Here is a 12,261-nt window from a genome sequence, read left to right as displayed (position 1 = left end):
GACCTGCCTGCCTGTCTTAGGTCTGGGTGACTTTAACAGAGAAAGCTGAGTGGGTCTCAGCTTTGATCTGTGGCCCTCAGGACTGGAAATTCCCAGCAATGAAGCCTTTTCTACCTCCCCCCACTCTGCCCCCACTCAAGCCAAATGTCCACATTCACCCACAGGACCCAACCCACTGCCAGACCAGTTTGCCCAGTTTTAAGATGAGGTGGTTGGACGGCATCACCAACTTGATGGACATGAGTCTGAGTAAGTTCTGGGAGTTGGTGATGGACAGAGAAGTTGGTGACAGGCAGTGCTGCAGTCCATGGGGTCGCAAAGAGTCGGCCCCGACTGAGTGACTGAACTGCACGAGAGGCTCATTTCCGGTTGTCAGATGATATTCATTCAGTCCAGAAGTTAATGGACGAGACCAAACCATTAAAGTCTGTGGTCAGCTTTTGGGGGAAACTGCAGAGCTTTACGTTGAGAAGAGTCATCCTAGAGAATTCGAGGCCTTGGCCTTCTCATCAGGTCCGTGGGGGTGGGGGTGGGGATGGGGTGGGGTGGGATGGGGGCGTCATCACGTCAGAGCCGGCCCTTCCGCTTGCCCTCGGACGGCATGTGGGCAGGTGTGGTGGAGCTTGGCTCGGCCAGGCGGAGAAGTCCCTGCGTCCGGCGACCAGCGCCGGGGTTCTGACTGCAGAACCGCGGGCAGCGGAACGGCAGCACGGCCACCCTCGCTCCCCTCACCACCCACCCAGCCTAGGTGGGCGAGGCGCAGGCCTGAGGGTTTTGGAAGGAGCTGCGCGTGTTGGGGGTAGGTATCTCGTCGGGTGGAAGGTGGAGGCTTCTGAGGCGCTGGAACCCTCGTCACCCCGAACCTGCTCCCGGGGGCCGTGACCCCACAAATAGTCGACCTCCAACTTTTCCCAGGGCGGAGGTCCGGCCGCGCCCGTCGGTCCGCAGGCATCTGGCCGGCAGCGGGAGGCCGCGCCACGCTGGTCTTTCGCCTGGGTCGCCTCCGGATAGACGCGCGGAGGGACTGTTTGTGGTCGGCAAGGGCAGTGGCGACCGGACGGGGCGTGCCAGACCCCCCGCGGGACTGCGGCCCTCGGAGAGGGGCTGGCAGAGGGGGCGGGGCGCGGCAGGCGGGGCGGGGCGGCCCGAGTTGGGGGGCGGGGCGGCCGGCGCGGGGGGCGCGGCCCGGTTCGGGGCGGGGCGGCTCCGGGTTCCGCGCTCCGTCCGCCCTCGCTCCCGCGCCGCGCGCCCTCCGGCTCCCACCCGCCTGTGCCGCCACCGCGGCAGCCGGCGAAGCAACTTCCCGAGCGCCCGCGACCGCCGGACCCCGGCGCCGCCCCCGGCCCAGCGCACCGCCGGCCGAGGCCATGGACGCGCTGGCCTGGCTGCTGCCCCCGCTCCTGCTGCTCTGCGCGCAGCACCGCGGCGCCAGGTGAGCGAGAGCCGGTCCGCCCTGCGGCCGCCCTCGGTGCGGATCCCGCGCCGCCGCGCCCGGGCTGAGAGATGGAGCCCCGCGCGAAACCTGGTCTTCAGGGCCCCGGTCTGTCCCCCGCCCACCGGTTCCCACCGTGTCTGCCCCCATCCCCTCCTCCACGACTCTCCCCGCGCCGGCCCTCCTCTCTCCAAACTCGCCGCGACGATGCCCTTGGGCGCGGGCAGCTGCGTGTTCTAGGTTCCGGCTGCCCCGGTGCTGTCCGCCGTCCCGGTGCTGAACCCGACCGCGGGGCCGGTCGAGGGCGTCACAGCAGCTCTCCGTTCCTCCCCAGCCGGGGCTCTCCTGCTGAGCTCGGGTTCCTCGGCCCCGGCCGCCACTTGGCCGGTCCCTGGCTGGCTGTTGTCCTTCCAGGCGCGGCTTGAGCGCTCAGCATGGAAGAAAGGAGGGGTCCTGAGAACACGGGGAGCAGGTTGTGCCCCTTCCCCTGACAGCATCGCTCCCGCAGCAGCTTCCGTGCAGCTAGCAGTCTGGGGTGGACACGAAGGCGCGTCCTGATAGCGGGTCTGGTTGTGGGTCTCCCTTCTGGGGCCATTTCAAATGCCACCCAACTCTAGAGCATGCGAGCGGGGGAGCCAGGTGCCCCTGGCAGGAGAGAGACTCCAGATTTCTCCTTAATTCTGTCAGGAGAGCGGATGAGGTGCCCTGTCTGCCCTAGAGAGGGAAGCGGCTAAGAAAGGTCCCTGTGCTGGGGCTCCCTCGCTGGCTCCCAGGGCCAGTGCAGTCCCAGCTTCGCTTTTTGCATCTCTGCAGGCTGGACTTGACGTGGGCCCCGGGTCACCCAGTGTCCTGAGCACTGAGTCTGGTCACCTTTGAGGGGCCTTTTTGAAAATCAGCTGGGTACAAGGGCTGCAGAAAAAGCAGGGCAAAGCCAGCTCTCCCCACCCTCTTCCCCAGCATTCCAGACTTCATGGTCAACCAGCTGATGCCCCAGACTTTAAAAGCTAGAAATGGTTGAACGCTGACCTGTGTTTTGGCTGTAGGTGCTCGGTCAACATGTAGCATGACTCTGTGTGTGTGTGTGGTCTTACCTTCCTTGTTGGTGGGTAGGCATAGAGTCAGGAGGGCCTGGGTCTGGCTGGAGAGGCGGACATCCTGCTGAGGTCACAGGCAGTGCTGATGTGGCCCCTGTCCCATGCCTTGTTTTTATCAAGCCCGATGGGCCGTTCTCCTCTCTCTTCTCCCGTTTCATGGTCCCAGGAAGGACAAAGTGTCCTGGTGTGGCCATGGGCAGATGTGGGAGCTGGGTGGGGTCAGCTGCTGGCTCAAGCCCCCAGTCTTGTAGCCCCAGTTCTGAAATACAAGCTGCTCTGAACTCCCAAGTCTTTACCCAAGTTTGACACCAAAACTCACCTGGCAGCAAAGCCTGCCCTGCTCATTTTGTCTTTATTCATGCTACTCATGGGGCATATTTACATGTTTCCTGCTGGGAAATTCTCCAAACACCTCTTTCTCCCAACCAAATCCATAAGTGCCTCATATCGCCCTTCACCAGTGTTCTGAACTCTGGCCCCATCTGGATCCTAGGTTGTGGGGTGAGGGGGACCTGTCTGCCTGCAGGAAGGCTGAGGCCCCAGTTGGGACAAGAACCTCCAGGCTTTGGGGGCCTTCGTCCATTCAGGCCTCCTTTCCTATCTGCTCTGTGTCCCTCCGCTCAAAAACCAGAGGAACAGTGTCCTCACTTCCTTCATCACCTCCCCCCACCGGGGCAGTGTGGGGGTGGGCCGTGGGGCCAAGGGAAGGCCCTCTCTGCTGCAGCTACTAAGCCAGATCCAAGGGCTTCTGGTGGGATGAGAAGGGGGTGAGCCTCACAGACTTTGTGTGTCGGGTCAAGGCCGTGCGTCCCTGAGTTTGAAGGTCGGCTCACACAGCGGCCACCCAAGCTTGCCGGCTGCACACCTGAGTGGGTGGCCTCCCCAGCTGCTGGCACCTCCGTCTCCCTGGAGAAGCTGCGCCTGCGGCTCCTGCCCGCCTTCACCTCCCGTGCGAGCATTGTGGTGTTTGCCTTGGTAACTGAGGTGCCAGCACGGTGGTGGCTGCTCTAGAAGCAGAGCTGTCAGGGATCTGTGGGCTCTCATGTGCACGGGGGAGGCTCCTGGGGGGCACCTGCCGCCTTGCTCAGCTACGCCCACCTTCCCTTCCAGTCCCCAGGGACACAGACAAGTGATGGGTTGGGCTCTCTCTCAGGAGAGAGGAGAGGAGAGTGAGGCCAGGAGAGGGCGGGGCCTGGCTACAGCAGGGGTAGCCAGGGTGGAAGCTGCCTGTGATTTCAAGGCACCTGCTTTGTTCAGGAGCTTGAGCCTGGCATGTCTCTGAGCTCTAGGCCAGCGCTGGCCAGGACCCTTCTCAGGATAAGGTCGATGCCCCCGCTTTCTAACTCCATGCAGAGCTCCCCCCAGTGGAGCCAGTTCCTGGCCCACCCCCACTGCCTCTGCCTGAACCAGTGGTGGTGGGCGGGGTCCTCCAGGACTCCGAGCAGCATGGCCCTCGGGCCGCCCCAGCCCAGCATCCCTTCACAGCTGCCGAAACAGCCATCCTCATCCCAGGAGAGATGTGACCCAGGGGAGCCTGCTCCCTTCTCGCCCCTGGAGACGGCTGAGGCTGACTGGGGTCCTGACACCTTCTGGTGAGCTTCAGGGGGGTGCTGCCCTTGACCTTGCCTCTGTGCCCCTGAGTGGATGTGGGGGCCCTGGCCAAGGGCAGGTGTATCCACATGTGTGTCAGCCTGAGCTCAGGAAGGATGGTGTCTCCTAACAGCCCAGCTGCAGGTAGGCCAGCCACTGCACAAGATGGCATCTGGGCCGGTCCAAAAATAAAGCCTTGTTCAATCCCTTCACATCCGACCTTCAGGGTGACCTCCATTTGCATTTTTAATTGTGCTTTACTAGGGATCAGGGCTTCAGTTAATTCTGTCTTTTACTTTGTCACCAAAGAACCTGCCCTGTCCACACGCCCCACCCAGCCTTGCCTGGAGGGACCCTGTAGGCCTGCAGGGTGGGGCAGACTTCGCGGGGCTCACTAGCTGAGGTCCTCCTGTCATGGTCAGCCTCTGCATAGGCACCCGGCCTGTTGCTTCCCAAGCCCCTGGCAGCCCCCAGGGCTTCTTGAGCCCGTCTGTGTGGATGGCTTCAGGGCTGGTCCAGCGGGTTTCTCAGCCCCACCGACTGCAGTGGAGCTTGCTCCTGGCCCTCTCTTCCCACCACCCCCCGGTTGGTCTGGACTAGGCCCCTTCCTGTCTCCAAGGCCTGGCCAACCCAACCCAGCTTCCCACACCTCCACGACGGCCCCCAGTTTATCCCCAGGACACTCCCCAGCCCCTCCCTCACCAGTACCAGTTCCCCACCTCCGGCCCCCCCCCCCCCCCCCCGTCCACCCCTCTCCACTCTCTGCCCAATGCCTCCCGCTGCCCTCCAGGCCCCTCCCAGGGCCCCCCATGTGGAGTCCTTGCCTGCGTCCCACCTCTTCCCATCCCTGAGACTCCCATTCTCTCTCTCTTTGGGCTCTGATGTCATTTTTCCCAGGGGGCTGGTGAGGGGTGGCTGTCCCTGCCTCCCCAGCCAGAGGACTCCTGACCTCACCTTTCAGTGACTCTGTTCACACTCACAGCCCTTGAGTTGTCACCCCTCATGGACACTGACCGTGTTGGGCTTGGCCCACAATTGACCTTGCCTGGCTCAGCCACATCCCTGGAGTAGGGCGGCACCGAGGGTCTCGCCTGCCAGATGAAGGGTGGATGAATAAAGGAGTAACCAGGCAGCTTCCTGCAGGGCCAAGAGCAGGACCAGGAGAGGGATGGGGTCAGTGGAGGTGGGGGGAGTCAGCTTGAAGACGTGGGTGTGGTCAGAGTTAGGGCTGGAGAAAGAGGGGGGGCAGAGGGCAAAGTCTGGAAGATGAAGCAGGCTTCTAAGAGGGGAGATGGGAGAGGCGAGTCAGGAAGCACTGCAGCCTGGGGGTGCTGGGGTGAGGGCAGAGCTGGGAGGGGTGGGGATCAGCCCCGAGGGGGCCAGTGGGGCCAGGGGTCTCCTCAAGGTGGCCAGAAGGGCCCAGAGTGGGGACCTGGGCATGCAGCCACACCTGACTCGGGGACAGGGAGGAACAGCCTCAAGGCTCCTTGCAACCCTCATCCAGAACTGGCTGGTCATGCATGTCCCCTCTCCCATGGGCAGTGGCCAGGCTCTGGCCAAGATGACCTGGAGGCCTTCTCTGCTCAAGGGGATGGAAGTGACTCAGGGGGAAACTCAAGGGTTGCTCCTAAATGTCCCTTCTCCTTCTGACTGTCCGGTTTAGGAGAAATGCCCCTCCCCCACGGTGGGCGGGAAGAGGAAGGGAGTGTGAGGGTCCCACGGCTGCTGTAACAGTGGCTGCAAGCTGGGGGATGTAACAGGAATTTATCCTCCAGTAATTCTGGGGCCGGAAGTCTGAAGCCAAGATTTTGACAGGGCTGGGAGAGTCTGTCCATGCCTCTCCCCAGCCCCTGGGAATGCTGGAGTCCCCTGTGTCCCTTGGCTTGTGGCCGCATCACTCAGACCCCCGCCTCTGTGGGCACGTGGCTTCTCCCTGGATGTCCATTTCCTCTTCTTGTAAGGATATCCGTCCTGGATTTAGAGCCCACCTAGTCTAGCATGACCTTATTGTAATTAATAACGTCTGTCAAGTCCCTATCTCCTGTTAGGGTTCCATTCTGGGGTTCTGGGTGAATATGAATCTGGGGGGCACTGTTCCCCAGAGGATAGGTGAGCAGAGGAGAGGTGGGCCAGCAGAGCCACTGGGACATCCCGGCAGTCAGCGTGTCCAGGCCACAAGATGCCTGTGTGTGTGTGTGTCCCTGTGCGGCACCCCTAGGGACAAATATCACCAGCACCAGCGGACAGTAGGCTTCACCTGAACCAGCGGACACGGCCCACGGCTGCTCCAGGGTCAGGCTGAGCCCCAGAGGCACGTGGTAATTTAGGGACTTCTGGGGCCTGCCTAGGAGGGGACAGACAGAGCTGGAAGCCAGACTGTGGCCTCCCCATGGGCCCCGGCCCAGCCCTGGGTCTCTCCCTGCCCCCAGCCTTTAGCCTCCTGGTCACACATTTTTTTTCTCCCATCACCTCCTACGGGACACTTGGCCCTCAGAGATGAATGAGAGGCCATGTGCTCTTCATGGGGTCCCCCAAGGCCAACTTGTTGAGGAACCCCAGAAGTGGAGGTGCAGTCTGGTTATGGAGGGAGGCTGGGGCCTCTGCCTGACCCGGCATCCATCCTTAGGGCCAGGGAGAGGGGGTGGGGGAAGAGGTCAAGGAGTTCTGGGTCCTGCACCTCCCGGGGTCCCTGTGTCCCTGGAGGGCCTTCTCCCTGTCCACTCCTGGCCTAGCTGACCAGGATAGGCTCTGTCCCTGGTGCCCTGCCTGTGAGCAGTGGACCTTGTGTTTCTAGGGCAATGAATGACATTGGCGACTATGTTGGCTCCAACCTGGAGATATCCTGGCTCCCAAACCTGGACGGCCTGATAGAGGGCTACGCTCGCAACTTTCGGCCCGGTATTGGAGGTGAGAGTGGCTACCGGACTCGGGCAGACCCTGGGTCCAGCCATAATGTGAACCCTGCTGGGCTCTGGGCTGGGGCAGACCCTGGGTCCCCAAGAGCGCATCAGAGCACCAGTCCCCAGGAAGCCGGCTGGGAAGGTGAGTCTGCTCAGGTCTGCGCAGGTCTGCACCAAGACAGCCTCCCCTGCCAATCCCCCAGCTGTTCCCTGTCCTGCCCGTGGGGGCATTTGCTGGCCTGGCCAAGTACTCGGGGATGCTGGGGCCTGGGCTCAGCCCAACCTGCCTCCAACCCTGCTCCTTCCTTGCAGGCCCCCCTGTGAACGTGGCACTCGCCATCGAGGTGGCCAGCATTGACCACATCTCGGAGGTGAACATGGTAGGTCCCATTGGCACCCCGCCCCTGCCCCAGCTGTGCGCCCCCAGGAGCGGAGGGACTGACGGCCAGGCCTCTGCACCCCCAGGAGTACACCATGACGGTGTTCTTGCACCAGAGCTGGCGTGACAGCAGGCTGTCCTACAACCACACCAATGAGACCCTGGGCTTGGACAGCCGCTTCGTGGACAAGCTGTGGCTCCCAGACACCTTCATTGTGAACGCCAAGTCCGCCTGGTTCCACGACGTGACCGTGGAGAACAAGCTCATCCGGCTGCAGCCCGACGGGGTGATTCTCTACAGCATCCGGTGGGCTGCCTGCGAGCGCCGCTGGGAGCTGGGGGTGGGGTTGGGGGGGACGGGGTGGTATTTATATCCCCAACAACCAGCAGCTGTGCAGGAAGCAGAGGTTGCTGGCCAGCAGCCAGCAGAGGCCGCTTTTTGGCTAACACATGCCCTTTCCTTTTTAAATTGAGGTGAAGTTCACATAGCACCAAATCAAGCATTTAAAAGTGAACAATTCCGTGATTTTAGTACACTCCCCACGGTGTGCAAACACCACCTCCAGCCAGTTCTAACACACTTCACCCTCAAAAGGAGACCCTATCCCCATCAGCAGTCACCCTCTTCCCTCCTCCTGGCTCCAGAACTGCCAATCTGCTTTCCAGCTCATAGATTTGCCAATTCTGCACATTTCACACAAAATTAATCCTACGCCACGTGACCTTTCATGTTTGCTTTTTTCCACTTAGTGTAGTGTTTTCGGGGTTCATCTGTACTGTAACATTTATCAGAATTTCCTAACTCTTTATGGCTGAACCACATTCCATTGTGTGGACACACCAGTTTGTGTATCCACTTCTCCATCAATGGACAGCTGTGCTGCTGTGGACACACGTGTATGTGCATTTGTTTGTTTTCTGATACATGCCATTTAAAAGTGGACTTAATCGCCAACATTTTAAAAATTAGGAGATTTACACAAAAACCTCAATTCTCTTGGAAAATCAGCCTTTTTCCAGGCTGCAGGGTCAGTGGGGACACCTTGAAGCCATCCCCTGTGATAGGCAGGGGGAGGACACTCAGGGTGGACCTGCCTTCTTGGCTCCTGACTTAGACAGGTGTTCTGAAGGATGAGTAAAGTGAACAAAATCCAGTTATTGATCCCTGAAGCGAGACCCGCAAATATCTGTAAAGTGGCCACAGTTTCTGCCCAGATGTCAGCAGCTTGCTGACAAAACCCGAGGCAACCTGGCCACTGCCCCCGCAGAAAGGTCCCACTGGCCGTATGCAGGGGCATCTCTGCCGTGGGGGGCAGGGGAGCCACCCGTGGCCCTGGGCTGGCCTCACCCCGGCAGACTGGTGTTGTCTGGGCAGAATCACGTCCACGGTGGCCTGCGACATGGACCTGGCCAAGTATCCCATGGATGAACAGGAGTGCATGCTGCACCTGGAGAGTTGTGAGTGTGGCTGGCCTGCCGGTAGGAGGGAGAGGTTGCAGGGGGTGGGGGTGGGGGCAGGGCACCGGAGGTGGGGGAAGGGGACTGGGTGGGGAGGTGGGCAGGGGGTGCTGGGGGATGGGGGTGGGGTGCATGTGGGGGATGGGGGTGGCGCACCGGAGGTGGCGGTGGGGGGGGGGGGAAGGAGGCAGGGGGCACTGGGAGAGGGGTGCGCTGGCCTGGGGGTGCATGGGGAGAGGTGGGGGCATGGGAGAGGGGCAGTGGGGTGGGGATGGGGGTAGAAGCATAAGGAAGAGAAGGGAGCAGCCTGGCCCTCCTTCCTTGGGTCAGTGTTCTGCCCTAGACAGCCAGCCCCAGAGCCCAGATGAGACAGATATGTATGTCATTGTCCAGTATGGTGGCTCCTGTGGGCCACCTGGCAAGGGTGGCCTGCATTTTTGCCAGCTCCTCTGGACTCGCCCACCTTTCCAAGGCCCCAGGTGTGGTCCCGGGCCGCTTGCTCCCTGTGTCTGTGTATCAGACCCAGGGCAGTCCTGCAGGGGCCACCAGGGGCTGGGGAGGGGAGCTGCCAGGGGCTGGGGAGGGGGCTGCCAGGGGCTGGGGAGGGCGTTCCAGGCCCTGCAGCCCATCCACGGCCTCTCCTGCAGACGGCTACTCATCCGAGGACATCGTCTACTACTGGTCCGAGAACCAGGAGCAGATCCACGGGCTGGACAAGCTGCAGCTAGCCCAGTTCACCATCACCAGCTACCGCTTCACCACAGAGCTGATGAACTTCAAGTCAGGTAATGTGGTCTCTTCCTGTGAGCCCTACTGCTAGTTTTCTAGTGCTTTCCATGGGGCCCCTAGTCAGCTCTGAGGGCCCCGAGGTTGCAGCTAGAAAATTGCTGGTCGGTGCAGGCCGTGCCTGGCCTAGCTGCTCGGGACAGGCTGCAGTGCAAGCCCAGGTCAGGTTTCCCCCATCTTGCTCCTCGGCCCTTCATTGCCTCCCAGGGTTTGGGGGGTATCTGGTGGGGTTGGGGGTACCTGGGGGGTACATTGTCTCCTGGCCTCTTCTGCGCCTTCCCACTCTTGCTGCGCAGTCATTGGAGTCAGTGAGCCCAGACTGGCTCTTTCTTGGTGCGCAGTTGTGTACAGGGAGGGTGGAGAGACAGGGGTGGGGGGCCGTGCCCAGGAAGGGTTCTGGCCTGCCAGCAGCCACACTGGGCTCTCCTCTCCTTCCTCTAGTGGCCCCGCAGCAAGGCTGGCCCTTTCCTGACCCATCAGGCTGTCGGGGAGGTGGGGATGAGGGCCCTCCTTCCTTCGGAGGCTGACAGTCGCCCTGACGCTCCCCCAGCCCTCCTCTCCCGGCACTGCTGTGGGTGGTGGGCGTGGTGCTAATGCTGTGGGGGGCTCTCCGGCAGCTGGCCAGTTCCCCCGGCTCAGCCTGCACTTCCACCTGCGGAGGAACCGCGGCGTCTACATCATCCAGTCCTACATGCCCTCTGTCCTACTGGTCGCCATGTCCTGGGTCTCCTTCTGGATCAGCCAGGCAGCGGTGCCTGCCAGGGTGTCTCTAGGTAGAGGGCCCTGGCCTGTCCTCCAAGGGAGCTGGTGGGAGGGTGGGAGTCGGGCCTGGACCCATCCTGAGCACTGGCCCACATCCTGGGGCAGAGGCCGGCCAGGCCAGACCTGGAAAGAGGAGCCTGACCTGCACTCAGGTTGGGTGGGGTGGCAGGGCTCTAGGGATGGCACCCTCTGTGCCCCCAGGCATCACCACAGTGCTGACCATGACCACGCTGATGGTCAGCGCCCGCTCCTCCCTCCCACGGGCGTCGGCCATTAAGGCATTGGATGTGTACTTCTGGATCTGCTATGTCTTTGTGTTCGCCGCCCTGGTGGAGTATGCCTTTGCCCACTTCAATGCTGACTACCGGAAGAAACAGAAAACCAAGGTCAAGGTTAAGGAGCAGAGGGCTGAGGTGAGGCTGGGCAGGGCAAAGGACAGTCCCTCCCCCACCCCAGCACCGCCAAGGGCCAGCATTGCTGGCAGGGTGGGGGGCATTTTGTCCTGGGCTCAGCCCGGCCCCCCTCTCCATGCACATAGCAGGAGCCACTGGTTGGGTTGGGGTCCCCCCTACTGGCTGGGTCAGGGGTCCCCCTGCTGGCTAAGTTGGGGGTCTCTCTGGCTGTCTGGGTTGGGTTCCTGCCCCTCGCTGTCAGGGTCTGGGCCCCCCTGCTGGCTGGGTTGGGGTCCCTGCTTCCCGCTTCCCGGTGCTCAGCCTGCCCCCTCCCCATGCAGATGGACGTGAAGAATGCCATCGTGCTCTTCTCCCTCTCCGCTGCGGGCGTCACTCAGGAACTGGCCGTGTCCCGCCGGCCTTGCCGCGTGCCCAGGAACCTCATGGGCTCCTACAGGTCTGTGGAGGTGGAGACAGGGGAGACAAAGAAGCAGGGGGTCCAAGGGGGCCTCCGTGGGCTTCTCAAACCCATCGACGCGGACACCATTGACATCTATGCCCGTGCTGTGTTCCCCGCGGCCTTCGCCGCTGTCAATGTCATCTACTGGGCCGCATACACCATGTGAGGCCCACGGGGGGCTTCACCGGCCGAGGACCTCCTGGGGGAAGGATCCTGGGCAGCTCTGAGTACTTCAGAGGAGGCAGGACCACGGGCCAGATGAGATGAGAGGAAAGCTTAGGCCTCACTCAGCGCCCTGAGGCTCTGACCCCACATTTGCCAGGACCCTGTCTGCAGACACCTCCTCTCCAGCAGCCCAGACGCCTGACCCAGGAGCCAGGCAGGCACGGCCCTGGGAGCTTCACATCAACCTGGAGAAGGATCCTGACTCTGGGACTGGCTTTGTGGGTCTGGACCAGGGAGGGGGAGGAGGCCGGGTGAGGATGGTGCTCAAGTCTCGCGAGACCTTGGGAAAGGCATTCCCAGGCCTTGGGTCCCAGCATGAAATAAAACGGAGTCTTAAAAAAAAAAAAAACAACGGAGTCTTTGGCCATCGCTCACACTGTGGCTGTGGCCTCCTCTCCTGTGGCCTGCACGGCTCTCCTCCACTGCGGGTTCCACAGGTTTGGGACAGAGGGGCTCCGGGTTGGGATGTGGGGGCTGAAGGTGTCCCTGAGGCTCATGGCAAGGTGCCACCATGGTGCCTTCTGAACATGGTGTTGGGACAACAGTGGCCACCAAGTCCCCACAAACGCCCAGCCCCTCCCACCTCTGCTGCCACCAGGGACTCAGGGTGACAGGGCCACTGCTCTCAGAAGGGCTCCAGGTGCTCCCACACCAGAGCAGAGCAGGTTGTCACACCGGAGGGAACAGAGACGACCGTGGGGCAGCTGTGGGTGAGCCGTCTACTGCAGGGTGGGGAATGCCAAGCCCAGGGCTCTGCTGTGATCAGGTGGCAGCCAGGCCACG

The 12,261-nt window shown here is 61.9% G+C and overlaps 1 protein-coding gene across 1 annotated transcript; it reads left to right on the top strand.

The window, feature by feature from the left end:
- The first annotated feature begins 1,367 nt into the window (after positions 1-1,367).
- On the top strand, positions 1,368-11,419 carry GABRD (gamma-aminobutyric acid type A receptor subunit delta). Its single transcript, XM_061161244.1, has 9 exons — positions 1,368-1,432; positions 6,911-7,023; positions 7,329-7,396; positions 7,482-7,702; positions 8,771-8,853; positions 9,501-9,638; positions 10,257-10,412; positions 10,603-10,814; positions 11,135-11,419. Exons 1-9 carry the CDS (start codon positions 1,368-1,370, stop codon positions 11,417-11,419), a joined length of 1,341 nt encoding a protein of 446 aa, XP_061017227.1.
- Positions 11,420-12,261: the final 842 nt, after the last annotated feature.

The sequence above is a fragment of the Dama dama genome, chromosome 14 (genome assembly GCF_033118175.1).
Source record: "Dama dama isolate Ldn47 chromosome 14, ASM3311817v1, whole genome shotgun sequence".
Classification (NCBI taxonomy): Eukaryota; Metazoa; Chordata; class Mammalia; order Artiodactyla; family Cervidae; genus Dama; species Dama dama.
The sequence above is the reverse complement of the archived record's forward strand: the minus strand, read 5'-3'. Positions and strand labels throughout refer to the sequence as shown.